The 22275-nt window shown below is 42.6% G+C and overlaps 1 protein-coding gene across 5 annotated transcripts in view; it reads left to right on the top strand.

Moving 5' to 3' along the window:
* The first annotated feature begins 9149 nt into the window (after window positions 1-9149).
* The window catches only part of PTBP2 (polypyrimidine tract binding protein 2), a 91115-nt gene continuing 77989 nt past the window's right edge, over window positions 9150-22275 (top strand). For 4 of the 5 annotated variants that reach the window (XM_074961286.1, XM_074961285.1, XM_074961284.1 and 1 more), the window contains exons 1-2: window positions 9150-9349; window positions 11240-11270. In XM_074961286.1, coding sequence (XP_074817387.1) covers window positions 9156-9349; window positions 11240-11270 — 225 coding nt within the window. In that variant the 5' untranslated portion in view covers window positions 9150-9155. The remainder of the gene's footprint in view (window positions 9350-11239; window positions 11271-22275) is intronic. The other variant, XM_074961287.1, reaches the window with a different exon arrangement.

The following is a 22275-nucleotide window of genomic DNA, read 5'->3' as shown; positions in this document are numbered from 1 at the left end:
GGGGTGCAGGTGCACAGACACTTCTCACATAAGCTCTGGTTCTGTGCTGTTGCTCAGTGGAATACTGTGCCCCTGTGTGGTGCCATTTGCCTCACACTAAATTGGTCAACATCAAATTGAACTTGACCATGTGCATTATTACAGGCACCCTGTGCCCCTCTTCTATTTCATGGTTAACGGATCTGAACAACATAACTCCTCCACGCATTTGTTGCAGAGAGTCTACAGCCAGATTGATGGAAGAACTACGTGCCAATCCAGGTCTCCCATTGTACACAGACATCTTCAGTCACCCCAGAGCACAACTTATATTGAGGTGTCCAGTGTGGTCTTAATTGTCAGATTGGAATCTGTCAGAAGCAACCCTATGGAATGATAAGTGTTCAGCTAGAGATGTTTGGAATGGTTTCCTTGTCACTGATCTGACCGTTTGACCACTGGGATTTAACCTGACATGTCACCTTTGGACTCTGCTGAATAGGTTCCAAACTGGCCAAGGAATATGAGCAGCCAGCCTCTTCACATGAGGTCTGTGCAATGACCCACTTTGTCAGTGTGATCTCTATCACATGTTGTCAATCCATGTCCACTAACCACACTTCGTTGTGGCCTTAGGGTCCTTCATTCTACTGATGAAGCTGCTGTCAGGTAGCATGGCAAGCACTGCAAACACTAGAAGATGATGACCACTCAGTGCTATGATGCACACTGATTGCTGTTAGGCTTTGCAGGATCAGGGCCTTTGTTTGTATTGCTGTTTCTATAAGTATCATTTTACCTGGATACTACTGTAGAATATTTCCATTAAAAAAGGGAAAATTAGCATCTAAAGAATTTACTATTCAACCAAATGCACAAAAAGGTACCACAAAGGAATAAATTTTCTAACCAAAATGAAGAAAATAGTTAGAAGTTTTGCTGGAAGCAAATGCTGTTTAGTTAGTTTTATTATAAAGAACAGTATATGTGCATTTTTCAGCATGGAAATTGTTCTTTAGTAAGGTCCTTCACTAATAGTATGAAAATGTGTTTATAAAGCCTGTAAGTGGTTTCTATAATAAGATTTTTTTTTAAATGGGTTGGAATATTGAATTAAGTTCTGTAGAAATGCTTGAGGTGTAGTTGTAACTAACTTACAAATGATACAGTATAAACACTATCAGAAAAAATAATTTTAGTTTCCATCAAAGTAGTCTTGTATGACTTTGAAGTGGTAAGCATGGGGTACTTTATATTGCAATTTATATTGTCTTGAATACATAGGGACAGATTCTATGCTTGTGGTCTGGCTGTTTTGTATTGCAGTACCAGCATAGCCTGGCTCTAAAGATGGATGAATAGTGTGACCAGGACACCTTATGGCTTGCTGCTCTTGGGCAGCCATGGCACAGGGTCACTGGCCTGCAACGAGCAGCTGTAGGATCACGGGACTGCAAAAGTGAGCTTTAAGATACCTTTGCATAAGTTTTCTGCATTTTTGGTTGTAGTTGAGTATCCTGTGTTTTAAAATTAAAACCAGATGTTTAACCAGTGATACCTGAGGACATAATGCACACCAGATGAATCAAGTCAAAACCTCATCCATGTTGTGTATAAATCGAAGAGGTAACTGGGACAGCAGGTTGCATGCAATCGTTAACATAATGACACTAGTCTACTGAGGTATTTTAGACTCACTAATCAATACTTGGAATATTTAACATTTGTTTGCCCTCCAATTTAGGAGCAGATTCTGCTAAACTTGTTCACCTTCAGATGGCTTTGGATATGGTATGTTCTCTCCCATTTGATCCAAGGCCTGTTGTGCCTCCAAAATACCAGCCAAATAGATAACAAGGTCTGTCTGTCCATAGTCTCAGCTGGGTCTTAAAGATCTCTTGTAATATTAGTTCATATTTTTGACCCCATGTGTTGTGGTGATTCTGATCTGGGGAACCCCAGAGCATATAAGTAATAATCTACTCTTCCACTGACTGGTTGTGTGACCTGGGGCTAACCACTTCAGTTTCTCAGCTTCTTCATCTTTAAAATGGGAATAATGATACTGCCCTTCCTTTGTAAAGTGCCTTGAGATCTACAGATGAAAAGTACTATATCAGAGCTAAGTATTATTATTATTATTATTACGGAAATTTGGCATTCAGCCTTAACTAATCTTTTCAATTCCTATGCTAACTTAATCCCAGGTAGAGAACGTTGTAGGTAGCTATAGGCTTGAAGTTCAAAGGCATGGATTACTATGGCAAGAACTGCATCGCAGCCTCTGAGTCAACCATAGTTGGAAAAAGACACCTCATGCCATAGTTCTCACTTCAGAATCCAGGAGCAGTAATGGATCCAAACAGAAAAGATACTTAAGTTTTCTGTTGATATTTTGCTAAGATATATGGCTACTATGGATTCCCACTCAATTAAAATTTATCAGTGGTATTGCTGGTAAACTGGGAATTTGTGATACTGAGGAAGACAATGATCAGTTGCTTGTTGAATATTCAGTGTGCCAAACTGCAGATACTGATGCATCCTCCACCCCTCCAGCCCCCACCCCCATTGCAGCAAATGGACGGCAACCTCATATTACGAGTTATTGGAGAAGCATTCTTAAACTGTGCTGTAGAACAGATGTACTGCCTCTCTTCGGGAGATTGATGAGAATTCTGCTGTGACTGCCACACTCCAGTGCAGAGCACTTGAGGTCATTTAGCATGTTGAGAAAGGTCAAAGCAAGATTACATCAGTCTCTGAACCTAAAAACTCAGAACTCTTTGTTACCTATTAGGATGAATGGAAAAAAGCTGTGTTTTCATGTGCAACATCCCAAAGAATTGCTTGATGCAGAAAAAAAATGTACTGCTACTTAATATAAGGAGCACTTGTCTTCAAACTAGATCTCTCAAAGCAAGTACAACAGTATAGTACTGTCAAGCTGCCTTTTTTGGCAAGAATGACTTCCTCAACAAATTGTATATAGCTTTAAGTAATGAAGCTCTTATATTAAAAATTCATATATTTGCTTTACTTTGTTAATTGGTAATGAATTTGACAGTTTAAAATAAGAATTATGGATGCAGGATGAAATAATACATGCATTTAAAGAAGAGTACTGGAGCATGATGCGCGCGCACACACACACTCCATAAAACAGGTATCATGCATTTTTAAAGGCTGGTGTGTCACATCACTCTAGATGGTATTTGCGGGTTATGAGAATATCTCTGTATGCAGAAATTTGCAAGAAGCCTGAAAAAGAACTTGTTTGTCAGGGGGCAATGAAGATGTACTCAAGAAAATGAGGCTTAAGAAGAGATACAAATGAAGGAGTATTGCATCTTAAAATATGCACTCAGAGTGCTTGACATCAGCACATCAGTGTGAGGCATTGTAGTCTAGTTGATAAGGTGCTGGACTGGGAGTCAGGAGACCCGGGTTCCAGGCTCAGCTCTATTACTAACTTGCTATGTGACCCTGGGCAAGCCACTGCAACTCTCTCTGCCTTTGTATCCCGTCCCATGGTTTTTCTGTCATGTTGTTGTGTTTAAATTGTAAGATCGTCAGGGGAGAGACTACCACTATGTTTTGTCTAGAGCCTAGCACAATAAGGCCCTAATCTTGACTGGAACCTCAGCTGTGCTAGTTTAAATGAATAATAAACACTTCTGCCCTATTTTCACCTTCTTTTAAGTATTTTTGTTTCCGACCATTAGCTGCTTTTTGTCTATTTAACTCATACACACAAGTTTTCTTGTATCTTTTTTTTCCCCCTTTCCCATGCAGTTTAAGGACCTCATTCTAGACCCCTCACTTCAGTACCTGTGGTGCAATCTATCTCCTTAAATCCCAAACTGTAGACTACTAAATGTCTGCAGTGTTTTAAATCATTAGAAGGTAAACCAAGTGTGTATCTACCTAAACTACATTTAATATATATACATACAAAAACACTTAATTAAAAAAAATGTAAAGTTAAGCAATCAAAAGTTAGGAAATTCCAGAATTAAGGTTGCTTGTGTCACCTTAATTCAGCCCCTTGTACTTATTCATTATTATACAGTCTTTAATTACATGATCTCACGCTCTTTTTTTCTACAGTACCCCAATGTCATTCAGTGCACAAGATGGATGGTGCTCAGGGAAAGAATCAAGATTATGTACAGTTGATCCTGCTCCCATTTAAATCAGTGGCAAAACTCCCTCCAGGTCAAGCTCCTTAATCTCCAGCAATGAGTCAGCTCAGTCTGCTCCTCCTTGCTGCCTGTGTGCTAGCAGGGGGCACACTTAGAGCACAAGACAGAGTTTTTCTGCCCTCATTTCTTGTGCCCTGCATCACAGCAGCCCCAGCTGAGAGGAGCAATTTTAGGGAAATGGTGCTAGCCCCCGCAGCCTTGGCTAGGCCCTGGTCAGTGCAGATAGTATCTTCAAAGAATTTAGAAGCCAAACTCTAACAAGGCTCTGCTGACAATGTGCAAACAGTTTTTGTTAGTGGCTCATAACTTGGTGAGTGTATTTTCACAGAGATGGGAAAAGGCATATCCCTGAGCCTGACACCACCGTGACTTCCCTCCCCCTTGCCAAATTTCAAGACCCTGCTCCAAAACATGGAGGCACCAGAGCATCTCAAACAGTTATAAGGATTTTTTAACATGGGCAAAGTAATGTATTTTTCCTGACCTCATTCAGTGAAACTACTAAACTGCTTTTACTGGAAGAAAAAAAAATTGACTTGAGAGACACACCCTGGATGGAAAATAGTTACGTTTGAAAAAAATTATAAGCAACTGAAAACAGGATATCATAATGGAAAATGTAAGGCAATCAAGCTATAGCTGTTGCTGTCTGTCCTTGGTATAAGGTAGCGATATCACCCTTTCCCATGGATAAACTTATGGGAGACAACTTGCGATAAAAAACATTATCACTGTGTACTTTCTTATTACAATGTAAAAATGCAACATCCATGAAAATAGTACTTTGACAGTAAACAATCGGATTTTTGAAAATAAGACCACTGAATCAGAATTTAAAAAAGACAAAATGCTGTAGCCTAGGTCTGTACCAGCGGGGCGCCTTTCACTCTCAGGGGCATGCTGTGTGGGCGCTGAATGCAGAATCACCATTAAAGACACCTGCATTAGACATCCAGTGTAAGAGTGATTTCCAACCTGAGTGACTTAACCCATTTCAGGGTCAGATTGTGATCCCCTTTACATTGGTATGTGTGGTAATTGTTCCTTGGGTTCAGGTGTGCAGGAGTCTACCAAGTTAAGGAGCCATGTCAGGCCTAGTCATCAGTGTGTAATGTTTGTGACAAAAAGTCAAACCAATCTCCAGGCTTGAGGAAGGGGAATGTGCACATATGCCTTTTCCCCCTATCGTGATTGTTTATATTTTCATGGACAATAAAGTTTTAGGTGCAACAACTGAGTGCACAAAATCAGAGTGCAAACAATCACACATAATGTTATACAAACTTTTAACATAACTTAATGGGGTGAAACTTTTTAAAATTCAGCTTAGTCTGTTGTGGCTACAAATACACCAATATGTGATTTTTCACAGGTCAGCGTATGTGAAGCTGTGGTTTTCCTTATTGTACCCCAGCATGGAGTGGGAGGGGTTAGGATGTATTTCATAATGCAACATGGTATGCCCTCCAAGCCCTTTATTCACGGTCTGATGCAGCACTGGCTTGTCGGATCTTGCAGATTATGTCCTACCTCTTCTTGCTCCTCCTCCTCAGGATCAGGCATTCTGCAGGTGTGGAGGGGGCACCTTTAAGGTCGCCACAGCAGAAGCTGCTGATAAAAACACACACATACATATTAGATTTACAGTCATAATTAAAAGGGAAAGATAAGTTTCAAAACTCCCTTCCCTTATTCCCAATAATACTTTGAATAAGAAATGCTTATTGACACTTCAGTTTTGGAGTGCCTTGGCACAGCACTGTCTCCAGCACCAACCATGGTGAGTATGGCCTACTAGGGGTGGGGCAGTGGATTTTCTTTTGCATGAAGCTATAAAATTCTGGCCCCTGTTCTGTGGTATAAGTACAGGGTAATGGCAATGAATATTCGCACTATTTTCACAGGCAATGGTGATTTTGGCAATGGTGATTCTGAGGGTCACAAAGGCACATCGAAAACAACTGGTAGATTTTGGCTATCTCACCCCGAAGGTCCCAGGGCCTCTATGCCACTAGCCACATTCATCGCAGAGTGGTGTGGGAAAGTGTCCTATCATGGAGAAAGAAATAAGGCTGACATCCCTAGAAACTTTCCGGAGAGGACTGCAGAATATCTCCATGAAAGTTTTATCAAGATTTCTTGGCAGATGCTGACTATATTCCTGTTTGTTCTACCTCAAAATGAGCACAGGACACTGAATAAATGTGATTTATGTAATTCAACGGCCATAGTACTGTTCAGAAAGACAAGATGGGTTAGGTAATATCTTTTATTGGACCAACAGAAGTGAGACAAGCTTTTAAGCTTACACAGAGCCCTTCTTCAGGGACCTGAAGACTAGCTCTGTGTAAGCTCGAAAGCTTGTCTCTCTCACCAACAGAAGTTGGTCCAATAAAAGATATTACCTCACTTACCTTGTCTCTCTGGTATTGTGGGATTGACATGGCTACACCAACTCTGCATGTAGTATTGTTCGAGAATTTGGCTTGAATTTACTTCCTAACTTCTTATCTTGTCAGAGTAAAACGGTGAAAAATCAGTCCCTTTGTTTTATAATATGGGGATGGTCTGGGTGTCATCTTTAAATGGCATAGGGAAGGGGGAAGAGGAAGGAAAAGTAAATAAAATAAAAAGTAAGGAAAATTGCCTGCACACATTTATCTAAGCTCCCTTCCCCTTCATCAGTGGGCTCATTTGAGCTCACTTGACAAGACTGGCTAGAGTTCTGTGGAGTTTCAAACAGGTTTTGGCTCATGGCATGGTAGGAGTCCCCCACTGCATTTCCCTACTCCTGCTCCTCCTCCTCCTCCTTGCTTTTCAAGGCAGTGGTCTCCGTCTTGGGCTCCTCTGAGGTATCCACAGTGGTCTGTGGGGTGCTGGTGTGGTCACCGCCAAGTATGGCACACAGTTCATTGTAAAAGCGGCAGGTCTGTGGGGCAGTATCAGATTTCCTGTTGCCCTCTCTCACTTTGTGGTATTCCTAGTGAAGGTCCTTTTCTTTCATGTGGCATTGCTGCTGATCCTTATTGCACTCCTTAGCCTGCATCCTCCATGCAATCTACTCAGAGATATCCATGTTTCTAGGGCTGTTCCATATCTGTGCTTGCATAACCTCTTCTCCCCACAGGCCCAGGAAATCGAGTTCTGCTGCCTGCTCCAGGCATTAGTGCATCTATTACCTTTGTGTGTGTGTGTGTGTGGTCATTGTTGGGCGGACACACTCACAAAGGTGAGCTGCTAAGTATGTTCGCCAAGGTGGGCAACAAGCAAAGTACATTTTAAATTTTTTTTGAAAGGGTGGGGGGAAGGCTTTCAGTATATGTGACCCCTCAACTGTAGAGTTTTAAATTATGAGCAGAGTGGTCACTGTAGTGGGGACTGGGGCATTGTGGGATAGTGGCTGGAGGACTGTTCGGGTTGACACTGGTCATGCAGTATCTACACTCACACTACGTTTATCAAAGTCTGTTGAACAAGGGTAGACCAGGGGTTGGCAACCTGCGGGCCGCAAGACTGTTTGTTGACATTGATTGCAGCTCCCAGTGGCCGCAGTTCACCGTTCCCAGCCAATAGGAGCTGCAGGAAGCGGTGCCGAGCACGTCCCTACCAAAACCATGAGGCAGGACCCAAGAAATCATGAGACTGGCTTAAAAATCGTGAGAATATTTTTTTAAACAAAATGCATGTTGAGTTCTTTTTATTTCCCTGCTGGTTTTTGAGCCTTTGGTTCACATTTTTTAAGCTTTTCTCCATAATTACAAAGGCTAGAAACTTTTATTTTTTTTCAAAGAAATAAAAGCTGAGATTCTCCCATAATCAGCTGTCTCCAGGAGCCTTAGATATAAGTAAAACATCAAATATTGCAAGACTCATGCTACAACAAGGAGAGTTTGCAACATTGTGAAACCAAACACGCTATTTAATGGCTGTGTAGTGTAAATATACCTATTTTAGATTTAGGCCCAAATCCTGCAATGTACAACATTGCAGGACTGTTGTGGCCATGAGGAGTCCCAATGACTTCAGAAGGATCATTGACCAATAACGCTAATGACTCTCATGTATTGCATAATGTGCACTAATCCACCTGCATATTGTACAATACAGGATTTAGGCCTTAAATTATATGTTCATCTTAATACCAATTAAAGTATATTTGTTGTCAGCTTTGACATTAGTACAGGGAAGTACGAGCCATTGTGTGCAATCTTTAATTGCTTGGGGGGAGGCGGGAACATATTATAGCATGCTTGATGGTTTTGCTTTTTTGTTCATCATGTGTCTTAAGAGTGGTTGATATCTACGACTAACTGCACTAGCTGCGATAATTATTATGTTGTGTGCAATAACATGTCTACCTTTTCATTGCTCGTGTTTCAGGACATAAGCTAATGGTTATCAATTTAAAACAGGAAGAATTTCTTTCCTTGCCTTTGGAATACTGTTGCAAAATTAGGTGCATGATGAGATTTCCTTTGAAGCACCCCGCACTGGCGATTTGGAGAGGCAGGATACTACAGAAGATGGACTATTGATAGCAATTCCTCTCCAAAATTTTCCATTACAAGAGGAGAAAGACTTTAACTACTCTCTCTCCTGCCCCAGAAATGAAGGAGATGTGGCACTAAGTTTGGACAGTCTCTTCCTGCAACAAGTGATGCCTGGCACCAGGGCTGGAGCCTGCGGAATCCAATCCAAATCCCCAGGCATCAGATCTGGCCAGTGTCTCTTCTCAGGCTCAGCCTGGCAGCAGGGCTGAGAAGTCTCTCACCAGCTACAGGAGCCAGACTTTGAGAGAAGTCCAAAGAGCGGGCCTCCAGTCAGCAGGGCTGGGAGATAGATGTGAGGTGGGCCTTGTGGGCAGCAAGGCTGGGAAAACGCCCTGCATCTTTTGCCTGTTTTGCCCCGCCCCCCGAGGGGAGACGAGTTTGGCTCAGACAGGCAGGAGACGAGGGGCTGCGGCTACTGAGCATGCGCAGATCGCACGGGCATGCCCAGTTCAACGAGGGAGCCCAATCTGATGGGGAGCAGAGCCTGGCACTCGGCAACCTTCGGCGGTTTCCGTGGGGGCCCGGCCGCCATTTTCTCGTTGCCTCTCTCCTCTCGCTGCCCGCGCGGCTCCCTGCCCTGCTCGCCAGCGCTTTGTCTTGTTCGGCGATGGACGGGTGAGTAACGGGGCGGTGGGGGAGCGGGTGCCGCCGCCGCGCCTGCCGGTTTATTGTAGCCTTCCCGTCGGGGGCTGGGCGGAGCGGGGCTCGCTCCCCTGCCCGTGGGTGTCTGGGAGGAGCAGGGTTCCCAGCACACCCCACTGAATAACGGGGATTAGCTCCTGGATCCTCCCTGTGGGGCAGCTGGAGACCGACTGGGGCCCAGTGAGGATGGGGGCGGGAGGCGAGCCTCTGTATAACGCGGACTCAGATGCGTGGCTGGGGCTGTGTGAGCCGTTATTTAGCGCCCTGTTCATTCTGTGGCCCTGCAAATGGGGTGGGAGGGGGGTGTCCCCATTCCCCTCTCTCTTATCCCCTTCCCCTCGTTTGTGGGGTTAGGGGAAACGCTCTGAACAAGACCCCTGCTTGTTTTAGAGCTGGCCAGAGAGGAGGAGGAAGAGCAGCGGCAGGAGGAGGCAGATGTCAAGCTCTTTTGTTTTCAATAGCTGCTTAATAGGTCCCTGGCTTTTATTATTTAAGGTAGAAAGATGCCTTTGTGTATACTGGAGACAGGCAGTCAAAGCCCAAGTAGGGAATGGTTTGCAGGCGTCAACCATATGGGACAGCAAGGGCCTTCATTCGTGGCAGGGAGCTTGGGTGGGTAGTTATACACAAGGCCCTCTTTTCATTGGGGCTGGGAACCGTGGCTGGTGTTTATAGCTACTGTCAGCATAAACACTTGTACTTGTGCTGCATTTTACTGCTCCCATTTAATTTGCCTCCCTCTTTTGAGACCAATAAAACAATCTCTTGTGTTTGTGTGATAAAGGTATAACCTATTGGTAGTTTGATTTTAAAGTCTTTTTATGATTGCTTATCAACATAATGTTGGTATTACAAACCCTGTCTAAAAAGTTAATCCTTTGTGCTACCTGCACGTTGAAACCTATGGAAGTGGCATGCTGTACTTACCACATTTTGTTTTTAACATTTTATGATATGTGTGTTAATTTGGGTATCCTGGCTATATTCTGTTTTGGGTTGTTATAGTCTGCCTACCCAGGGCTAAATCCTGCAGATGGATCTAGGAGAGAGATCACTTGATCATTACCTGTTAGGTTCACCCCTCTGGGGCACCTGGCATTGGCCACTGGGCTGGATGGCCCTTTGGTCTGACCCAGTATGGCCATTCGTATGTTCTTATAAGAGCATGTCTGTGCTGTTGTTCCACATGGGTGTAGGGTGCCATTTGTAGGATCTAGCCTTCAATGTGCTCATCATTTGCAGTTCAGAAATAGCATTAATCACTTTCTGCCCTGGACTGTTCTGTAAGGATCACTGTTAAAGAATGAACAAAAAGGTTCTCTTACATACTACACCTGTCCTTAAATCCTCCTATTCTCACCCTATCCATTGTCCCACAAAGTTCAGAGACCCCCCTCTTCAGACTTTCTGGCATTGGCCAAAATGGATATTTATGAGACTCTAGAAGGAGGAGGCTGGATTGATGTTTTTCCTCTCTGACTGTGGGACCTGTTTCCTCTCACTTCTTAAGTTCTGTGTCCAGACAGAGCTCCTTTGGGTAGTGTTCAATGACATCATGGACGTCTTTTGTAGCTGTGGGCACTCTCAGGGATTCTCTGTTCAGTGTGCCTTCTGGATATCTTCTATTCTGAACCTTTGAGCCCACTCCCATTCCTGTTCTGTTTTTTGTTGACCCCTCTCCTCTTTTTGTTGACCCCTCTCCTCTTTTGAACTTTAAATACTAAAGTTAATTCAAATATATTAAGAGTTGAGTTTTATGGGGAAATCACACTTATTTTGAGAGTCAATCTGTGGATTGAAAACTTGGGCATGTTTCTTACTGTTAAATCAGGTTTCTTTCTTTCTTTTTTTTTTTTTTTACAGCATTGTCACTGATGTTGCAGTTGGCGTGAAGGTAGGATGTGAATCTAGCTGATGATAAACTGGCAACCTGTTAATATGATATATATTAATTTGTGGAGTTGAAGTGCGCTGCAAGATTTTAATAAGTGATTGTCAGCTGCCATTTTGTAATCGAAATATGCTTTAATAAACAGAAAACTTTAAGTTGGAAACTGACTAGAAATGAGAGAATCTGCTATAATTATCAAGACCAGTCAAGTGGATGGTAGATTAATATAGTGATATATACTTATTCTAAAGATTATTCCAACAGATGTATTCTCTCAGAAATAATGTTTGGGCAACATTCTGTTCTCATTGCTGCATGATGACCTTAAAAGCTGATTTTTCCCCCTCTCCCTACCTGCAAACAACTCCAAATGAGGTCAACAAGAATTGGATAGCTGTAATGGGAACAGAATATGGGAATGAAGTTTTGAGCTGCAGATCTGAGAGCAGAAGTTCGCTGGGGTTTTTTGTTTTTACCTCCAAACTCCGATTTCCTCACTGGTACACTTCTTGTAACTGAAGAACTTTCATATAGTTAATTTCAGTTAGCCCTCTGATTCTTTCACTCTTGAAATGAATTTTGCATTCAGGAATCGGATCAATACTTCGTAGGAGCTGGATGCGACAACAATATAGTTAGCATGAAGGGAACAATGGCACAGGGCTAGCCTTGAACTATACAGACAAATATGTTGCCACATGCACAATTTCTGAACAGATGAGAGTTTTCTAGTGTGTATATTGTTGAAGAGCATATTTGGGATTATGGAGTGAACACAGCAACATTCTTTCATTATGAAGTAGACTCTTGAAAGTAGCACTCCATAAAATAAAGTTTCAGCTGCACTAGAAACAACTAAACTGCACAAGTTCAGCGCTTTAACCCCTTTCAGTATCAGTCTCTTAGGAATGCCCTGAGTCATGTGTAATGAAATAATTCCTGTTTAATCATGTATTGTTTGAAAGGATCCTTTGTTTTACATCCTGGGTACTTAAAGGCAACACTTTCCTTCATTGTAAGACCATCACATTCTTAGAATTCTAAGTTGTTGTTCATGTTGATAAGTGTAGCTGTTGATGTGACATGTTCAGAGCAAATTGAGGCCACTTATCTGAAGTGTGTTTTAAAATAAATGTGAAATTCCCTGATATCCATCTGCCTATGAAATGTAAACATTTCAGTGGGGCTATTTATTTTGTTTATCTGATTGTGGAAGATGTAGTGTCATGAGCTTAAGCAAGATTGGCAGACTACAATAGTCATAAAGGGAGGAGCCTTTAGAGAACAAGCCTCAAAAATTAGGTCAGAGATCTAGAGTAATTTATAGACAGGGAAATAGTTATGGGCACCTGATAGTGTTAAAGAGGCGTGCACCTCTTCTTCTTTTCTTTAAGATAGACTTTGTGGTATGTGTTTTTAAAGGGAAAAAGCATCTATTTGCACAGACAGGGAAAGTACAGAATAAGAGCTAGTCTTTGAAGAAAGCAATTACAAGCCAGTAAGCCTAACTTAAGGCAGATTGGTTGAAACTGTAGTAAAGAACAGAAATATAGATGAACCTGATATGGTGGGCAAGAGTTAACATGCCTTTTATAAGGGGAAATCATGCCTCAACAATGTATTAGAATTCTTTGAGGGGGTCAACAAGCATGTGGACAAGGGTGAACCAGTGGGTATAGTGTACTTGGACTTTCAGAAAGTCTTTGACAAAGTCCCCCACCAAAGGCTCTTAAGCAAACTAAGCAGTCATTGGATAAGAGGGAAGGTCCTTTCATGAATCAGAAACTGGCTGAAAGATGGAAAACCAATAGGAATAATGGTCAGTTTTCAGAATGGAGAGAGGTAAATAGTGGTGTCCCTGAGAGATCTGTACTGGGACCAGTGTTGGTCAAGATATTTGTAAATGATCTGGAAAAAGGGATAAACAGTGAGGTGGCAAAGTTTGCGATGATATAAAATTACTTAAAATAGTTAAGTCGAAAGCAGATTGCGAAGAGTTACAAAGGGATCTCACAAAACTGGGAGATTGGGCAACAAAATGGCCAATGAAATTCAGTGTTGATAAATGCAAAGTAATACGTATTGGAAAACATAATCCCAACTAAACATACAAAATGATGGGGCCTAAAATTAGCTGTTACCACTCAAGAAAGAGCTCTTGGAGTCATTGTGATTAGTTCTCTGAAAACATCAGCTGAATGTGCAACGGCAGTCAAAAAAGCTAACAACTTTAAGCACCATTATGAAAGGGATAGATAATAAATAAATATAATGCCACTATATAAATCCATGGTATGCCCACAGCTATTGTGTACAATTCTGATCGCTCCATCTTGAAAAAGGTATCTTAGAAATGGAAAAGACAGAGAAGGACAACAAAAATGATTGGGGTATGGAACAGCTTTCATATGAGGAAAGATTAAAAAGAATGGCACTGTTAGTCTTAAAGAAGAGGCAACTAAGATCTATAAAATCATGAATGGTGTAGAGAAAGTGAATAAGGAAGTTTTATTTACCCCTTCACAGAACACAAGAACCAGGGGTCACCCAATGAAATTGATAGGCAGCAGTTTTAAAACAAACAAAAGTAAGTAATTCTTCACACAACACACAGTCAGCCTTTGGAATTTTTTGCCAGGGGATGTTGTAAAGGCCAAAAGTATAACTGGCTTCAAAAAAGAATTAGGTAAGTTCATAGAGGATAGACCCCTCAAAGGATATTTGCCAATATGGTCAGGGACGCAATCCCATTCTCTGGGTCTCCTTAAGCCTCTGACTGCCACAAACTGGATGACATGGGATGAATCACTCTATAATTGCCCTGTTCTGTTCATTCCTTTTGAAGCAGGCATTCACCACTGTCAGAAGACAGGATACTGGGCTAGATAGACAATTGGTCTGATCCAGTATGGCCATTCTTATGTTCTTATAAGTGAGCCAGACTAAAGCTATGTTTACACTACAAATTTATGTTGACTTGAGTTACATCAGCATACAGCTGCCGTAGTTAGTACATCGCTTGCGCACGTGCATACTTGACTCCTTGTGCTGGCAGTGCGTGTATTCGCTAAGAGTACTTGTGTCAATGCAGAGTACAGTGCACAATGGATAGGCAATCTCACCGTGCAACTCGACACTATCCAGCTCGCTAATTTTTGGGGAGTTTGGCAATGCATGATGGGGCCAAAATGAGTTGCATGCGGTGACCGGGAGCATGGGTCAATGTCCCAGTTTGCAACTGTCTGTATCCCATAATTTTCATGTCTTTTTTTCAAAATCCCACAAACCCGCTTGTCCCTCCTTGTTGTCTGCCATCTTAGACAGAAGCATGAAGCCTGCACAGTTCTGTACTATTGTCAGGAGCACTTAAAGCACGGGGTTCACGATCCTGTAGTATTTGCATAGCCGCAAGAAGACCTGAATGGGGGTGTGGGGGGCATAATGATTCCTTGAAGGACAGATTGTCATGGGACATAGCAAGAATCAATTGAATGTTGTTGGCGGTATGCATGGAACAGATGGAGATGGTGGAGCACCACTTCTGGACCTGAGAAACAAGCACTGACTGACTGGTGGGATCGCATCGTAATGCAGGTTTGGGATGATGAGCAGTGGCTGCAGAACTTTTGGATATACAAGGCCATGTGCCTGGATCTGTGTAGGGAGCTTACCCCAGCCCTTCAGCACAGGACACCAAAATGAGACCTGCACTGACAGTGGAGAAGTGACTGGTGCTCGCAAGTGTGGAAACTTGGGACATCAGATTGTTACCTGTCTGAAATCAATTTGGAGTCAGGAAATCCACCGCTGGGGCTGTTGTCATGCGAGTGTACAAAGCCTTTAAATGCCTCATGCTGTGCAGGATTGTGACTCTGCAATTTGCAGGACATACTGGATGGCTTTGCATTGTGGGGTTCCTGAACTTTGGTGGAACAATAGATGGCATGCATATCCCTATTTTGGCACCAGACCATGTTGCCATTGAGTACATCAATAGAAAGGGCTACTTTTCTATGGTTATGCAAGCATAGGTGGATTAGTCGGGATGCTTCACCGACATCAGTGTTGGGTCCGGGAAGGTGCATGACACATCTTTAAGAACGCAGGGCTGTTCAGAAAGCTACAAGCATGGATTCTTTTTCCTTTCTGACATATTGCCACTGGCAATATTGAAATGCCGCCCCTTGCTCCCCTGGCTCATGAAGCCATAGACTGGTCACCTTGACAGCACCAAGAACGATTCAACTACTGGCTCAGCAGGTATTGAGTGACAGTTGACTGTGCATGTGGTCATTTGAAGGGTTGCTGGCGTTGCCTACTCACAAGATTGGACCTCAGGGAGAAAAATATCCCAATGTTTATAGCTGCCTGCTGCATAATATGTGTGAAGCAAAAGGGAAAAAGTTTCTGCCGGGATGGAGGGCAGAGGTGGAGTGGCTGTCTGCTGAATTTGAACAGGGCTATTAGAAGAGGTGAACATGGAGCTATACAGCTCCGGGAGGCTTTGAAAGGCAATTTTAACCGTGAGTGCAGTAATGTGTGGGGGTGTTGTATGCTCTATCTGGCCCCGCTCTTTTGTGGCCTGGTAGGAATTGTGTGGTGATTACTCTACATAGGAATGTAACATTGTCAGCTCACCTATTATTCTGGTTTGTGACTGATCCTCTGAGTTGTAGGATACAGTGCAGTAACAGGTAATTGGTTGCTTTCTGAACTGCTGAGAACTCAGCAGTATATGTTGTGAATTAATAAAGATGAATTATGTTCCAAATAATAGAATTGTATTATGTAACAAAATCAGTGCAAAAGAACCCCTGCGATTTTAAAACACATACATTGAAAATTTTAATAAAACTTTCTAAATTAATAGAACAGAACTTTTTCGAAGAGAAAGAACATTGATGTCCATTTCAGCTACCCCATATATCTACCATGGCTTTTGCAAGTCTGTGTATGTGAAGCTGTGTTGTCTTTAATGACTCCCGTGGCGGAGTGGTAGGGAGAGTGCATTGATCTTTGATGCCGTGTGGAATGTTGGTGGGGGAGGAAGAGAGGGGTATAGGGAGATCCCAATATTGAGTTTTCAGTCGGCTGCAAAGGGAGGCGAACTCGGGGTTGTTGAACCCGCAGGTCCACCAGAGTCTGTAGGATCTGTGTTCGCTGCCTGAGAAGCCCTATTATATTCTGGTACATCTCCCTCTCCTTTTTCCTGCTGGGACTCCTGGGCCTTTCTCCTTTACCAGTCTTTCCTTCTCTAGACTAACTGCAATGTTCATCCTCCAGGCCCTGTGCTCATGGTCCAATGCAGCGGGCTTGCAGGATCTCATTGAACGTGTCATAGAATCATAGATCATAAGGTTAGAAGGGGCTCGCAGGGTCATCTAGTCTAATCTGCTGCCAAGATACAGGATTTGTTGAGTCTAAACTATTCAAGACAGGTGGCTAGCCAACCTCCTTTTGAAAACCTCCAGTGAAGGAGCTTTCACGAGCTCCGTAGGCAGTCTGTTCCATTGACCTACTGTTCTTACAGTTAGGAAGTTTTTCCTGAGATTTAATCTACATCTGCTGTGCTGTAATTTGAACCCATTGCCTCTTGTCCTGCCCTCTGTGATAAGAGAGAACAGTTTTTCTCTTATCTTTTTTACGGCAGCCTTTCAAATATTTGAAGAATACTCTCATGTCCCCCTCCCCCCACCTCAGCCTCATCTTTTCCAAGCTAAACATACCCAGTTCCTTCAGCCTTTGCTCATATGGCCTGCTTTCCAGCCCTTTGATCATCTTTGATATATCTTTGTCATATGCCTCTGGATCTTTCCAGTTTCTCCACATCCTTTCTATACATTGGTGACCAAAATTGGACACAGTACTCCAGCTGAGGCTTAACCAGTGCTGAATAGAATGGTACTATCACCTCCTGTGACTTGCATACTATGCCTCTGGTAATGCAACCTAAAATTGCATTTGCTTCTTTTTTGCTGTTCAGATCCTGTTCAGCAGTGTTGCTGCCAAGCCAGTTATCCCCCATTCTGTATTTGTGCATTTAGTTTTTCTTCCCGAAGTGTAGCACCTTACATTTGGCTTTGTTGAATTTAATGTTGTTGTTTATAGCCCAGTTCTCCAATTTATCAAGATCCCTTTGAATTTTAGCTCTATCCTCCAAAGTGTTTGCAACTCTCCCGCTCCCAGCTTTGTGTCATCTGCAAATTTGATCAGTATGCCCTTTATTCCTACATCCAGGTCATTTAACCAGTTATGTTTCTGCTTAATGGTAGTTTCACTGAGTCTGCATATTTCCAGCTTACTTACCAGAATGTTATGTGGAACTGTGTCAAAAGCCTTGCTAAAATACATGTATATTATGTCCACTGCATTCCTCCTCTCCACCAAACCAGTTACCCTGTCAAAGAAGGAAATCAAATTAGTTTGGCATGATTTGTTCTTAGTAAATTCATGTTGGCTGCTAGTGATTACCCCTTCATCTACTGGGTATCTACAAATTAATAGAGCCCCGCAAATTTACGTCTGTCTGCTTTGTATCCGTGGATATCGGCAGACCATTTTTGCACATCACAGCTTGGATGCAGATACAAATTCTTTTATCTGCACAGGGCTCTGCAGCACAGACTCACCCGAATGGAGCGGCTGTCACCCAGTCTGCAGGTTCCAGCTTGGCTCTCTGAATCATGCAGCAGCAGGCTGGGCATTCTGGGAGTTGTAGTCGCCAGCTTGCTTGGAAAGAGGAGGTAAACTACAACTCCCAGAAGGGAGTGAGCCGTGAGCCAAGTGCCATTTTGAAGCTGTGGTTGTTCTTTAAATGAGCAGGCGGCTATAGCTGCGTGCATTAGAGTCTCCGCAACTGCGTGAGGTTCTCCGAGCTCTCCCCACATGGGGAGGGCAGCACTACATAGAATCGTAGCCTCCCTGTCTATAGCAGGTACGGCAGGGTGGAGCAGGTGGCAGGGCAGGAGGTCTCTGGGGAGAAGTGGTGCTGGGATGGGCGGTTGCGGGCTTGACACAGTCCTGTGTCATTGCTGCACAGTGACCTGTGGAGCTGTTTAGAGCCCTCAAGTCCCCAGCTATCCATGGACAATTTTTGCGGATCAGATGCAGATACACCTTTTTGTATCCACGCAGGGTTATACAAATTGAATGTTTTATATATTGCTCTAGTAGCTTCCCAGGTATTGAGGTCAGGCTGACTGATCTATAGTTCCCCAGCTCCTCCTTCCCCCCCTTTCTAAAGATGGGCATTGTGTTAGCGCTTCTCCCGTCTTCCAGGATCTCTCCTGTCATCCATGAGTTTGCGAATTTTGTCAGTGGCTTCGAGATTTCTTCAGCATCCTGAACTGAACAGCATCAAGCCCTGCTGACTTGCGTTCATTCAGATTAGTCAGAAGATCTGACGTATTTTTTACTTATCCTTATCTGCATCCCTTCCCCTGTATTGGCAATGATAATGTGACTGGACAATTAACAAAGTTATTGTGAGAAGACGGAAACAAAGTAGGCATTGAACAGCTCTGCCTTCCTGTAATCTTCTGTTACCAGCTCACCACCTCCATTGAGCAGCAGGCCCACGCCATTCATGATCTTTCTTTTGTTGTGTGACTTATCTGTAGAGCTCCTTCTTGTTGTCTCTCTCATTTCTTGCCAGCTGTAACTCAGTCTTTGCCTTGGCTTTTCTGATTTTGTTCCTGTATGTTTGCGCTATTCCCATGTATACTTCCTTGGTGACATGCCCCTCCTTCCGTTTCCTGTATGTATCCCTTTTGGTTTTTCTATAGCTAAAAGGTTCCTGATGTGGCCATATTGGCTTCCTGTGGCTCTTCTTATCTTTCCTCTGCATAGGAATAGCTTGATATTGAGCTACTAATATCTTGTAGGAATTGTCAGCCCCTTTGACTCCTTTTCTTCCTAATTGGTCTTTCCATGGCACCTTGGCTATCATTTCTCTGAGTTGGTTGAAATCTGCCTTTCTGAAATCCAGTTTTGCTGTTCTCATGTCCTCCTTTCCTTAGGATCTTGAATTCTATGAAATCCTGATCACTTCCTTCCAAATTCGTGACCACCTTCATGTTCGCAACTGATTCATCCCTGTTGGTCAACACCAGATCCAAAATGGATGACTTCCTCATTGTTTCTTTAACTTTCTCAAATCAGAAAGTTGTTCCCTATATATGCTAAAAACTTGCAGGACATACTGTGTTTTGCTGTAATAGTCTTCTAACAGATATCGGGAAAGTTAAAATCCCCCATTAATACTAGCTCATCTCAGCTGATTTTGTTACCTGCTTGTAGGATGCCTTGTCCACTTCCTTCTCTTGATTTGGTGGTCTATAATAAACCTCCACCATAACATCGCTACTGTTCTTTTCCTTTTCGTCCTCACCCAGAGACTCTCAGTAGGTCCGCAGCTCACTTCCTCTTGGACCTTAAAGCAAGTATATGCATTCTTGATGTACAGTGCCACACCACCTCCATTTTTCCTATTCCTATCCTTCTGGGAAAAGCTATATCCCTCAGTGCTGGTACTCCAGTCATGGGAGTTGTCCCACCAAGTCTCTGTAATGCCAATTAAGTCCTAATTTTCTACATATACCATGACTTCCAGTTCATCCTGCTTATTCCCCATACTCCTTGTATTGGTATACAGACATTGAAGATATTTTGAAGACCGTCCTGTTGCTTTTTTCTTGCCTTTTTAATGAAGTTGTGGTTTCTAGTCCCTTCTCCAGAATTTAGCCCCTTCCCCTTGACTTCATTACTTGAGCTTAGATGTGAATTGTCCAGTTTTTTGTCATCGGACCTAGTTTCAAGCTCTCCTTACTGGGTTAGCCAGACAATGTCCAAAGATGCTCTTCTCAGTGTTTGGTAGATGGAGCTCATCCTAGTACAGTAATCCTCTTTCCTGGAACATCAGCTCACTGTCAAAGAAGCGAAAACCTTCTCACCATTACCATGCATAGCCATGCATTTACATTCACGATTTGACGGTCCCTGCCCAGGTCTTTTCCTTCAGGAGGGAGGATGGATGAGAACACCACTTGCATCCCAAACTCTTTTATCCTTCTTCCCAGAGTCATGTAGTGATCCACTCAAGGTCAGTCTTGGCAGTATTGTTGGTGCCATGTGGATAAGTGGGAAGGGGTAGAGGTCTGAGGGCTTGATGAATCTCGGAAGACTCTCTGTCACATCCTGAATTCTAGTTCCAGGTAAGCAGCACGCTTCTCAGGATTCCTGGTCTCAGACGACAGATAGATGACTCTCCCGCTTAGGAGGGAGTCCCTGACCACCCCGACTCTTCTCCTCCTCTTGAGGTTGGTGGTCACGGAACTCCCGTCCCTATGATAATGGATCCCATGCCTTCTGGTCAATGGGGTCTCCTGGAGCCTTCCCTCAGATGACTCTTCCAAGGCATTCTCAACAATAGTACCTGTGCAGAGAGCCTAAAAGTAGTTGTTTTGCCTCTATATGTGTTGGGGGTATACTGGCTCTCATTCTTCTACTGGATGTCACACGCTGGCAGTTTTCTTCCCTGTTCTTCAGTCCCCCCTGCACTGCTGTCTCCGATTCTTGGGCATACTGTGCTTGCAGTATCAAATCTTGACTTCTGTCCAGGAAGTCTTTATTTTCTCCGATGCAATGCAGGGTCAATACTTTGGCCTCCAGTCCTTTAACCTTTTCTTGCAGTATGGAGACCAGCTTGCACTTTGTGCAGAAGGAAGTCACTTCTATCCTCTGGGAGAAAGATAAATACGACACATCCTGTGCAGCTGATCTCTCATGGACCATATTTTTTTTCTTGTAATGTATCAAGAGCCTCTTCAGATGATGTATTTACCAGGGTGGAGTTGATTTAAATCACTAGTCAGGAAGACTCGATTTAATCATGGATTTCTACATAAAAGTGCATTCTTGTTAGTTGTTATAACCTTACTACATATTCTTCACAACTCAGAGATAGATGTAGGTTTCATTTTTAGAAGTTACACACTATACATTTTTAAAGTGATTTATTTTGAAAAATTTTCAATTAGTTTTACAGCGATATCAAAAGATTAATGATTGGTTATTTCAATTACCAAAGGTAATTGAAGCAGTTCACCTCCCAATGACTTCATAAATACTGATCTCCAGTTCAACAGGTTAATCATTAATATTTGGAGGATTTTCTTGCCATGCTGTATTGGGAAGAGAACATCACCAGACAGACATTTTAAATTGTTTTATTTAACTAAAACAACAAATATATAATATTTTAACAAAACAAGCATATGAATTTTTGACCCTGGTATTGAGAATATTTGCAAGAAAATGATCTGGAGATAGTGCTTGTCCCATTCTTTTTTTTTAATGCTTGTAATTTAACTCTGTCGTTGGAAGGAACCGAGTGAGATCTTAAAAAGAGAAATATGCAAATTTCAACAGTGTCAGCAATAAAACAGCTATTTCCCTGCATTTTGTTCAAGGCTGCAGAAATAGGCTTCAGGGTACTCCGCATGTTCAACATTTCTGTTAAGCCCAATGTTGGGAACTTTGGCTGTGACTGTGAACAAAATAGTAAAAAAATAGATGGCACTAACTGTCATCCGATAGGCCAGTTCTTGATATAGTATTCAAAACAGTCCACTACTGAGTTCCATCGCACATCTTGTGGGAGAGTTAGCTTGATTCCTCCCACTTTTTTCAGAACAGCTGCTGCAAAGTGGTTGTTACGGAAGTATTTTGTTGTTGAAATTGCATTAGCCTTTATTTCTGGAACACTGAAGTCTTTGGCTAGGGGGTGCATCAAATGAGCACTGCAACCGTATGTTATTAGCTTGGGACTCTCTTCTAAATAATTTCTTCTCATCTTGGATACATCTGCAGGATTGTCTCTGACCAAGCTGCGTACTAGACAATTGAATTTTTTTTTCACAGTTATAGCTTTTACTGCTACTTCTTGTAAGTATTCTGCTGTGTGTGCATTTCCTGATGTATTAATTGTTTCTGTAAGGAAGACATTCCC

This window comes from Natator depressus, chromosome 8 (genome assembly GCF_965152275.1).
Source record: "Natator depressus isolate rNatDep1 chromosome 8, rNatDep2.hap1, whole genome shotgun sequence".
Lineage (NCBI taxonomy): Eukaryota > Metazoa > Chordata > Testudines > Cheloniidae > Natator > Natator depressus.
Note: the sequence above shows the minus strand (reverse complement) of the source record. Positions and strands in the feature narration are given on the sequence as shown.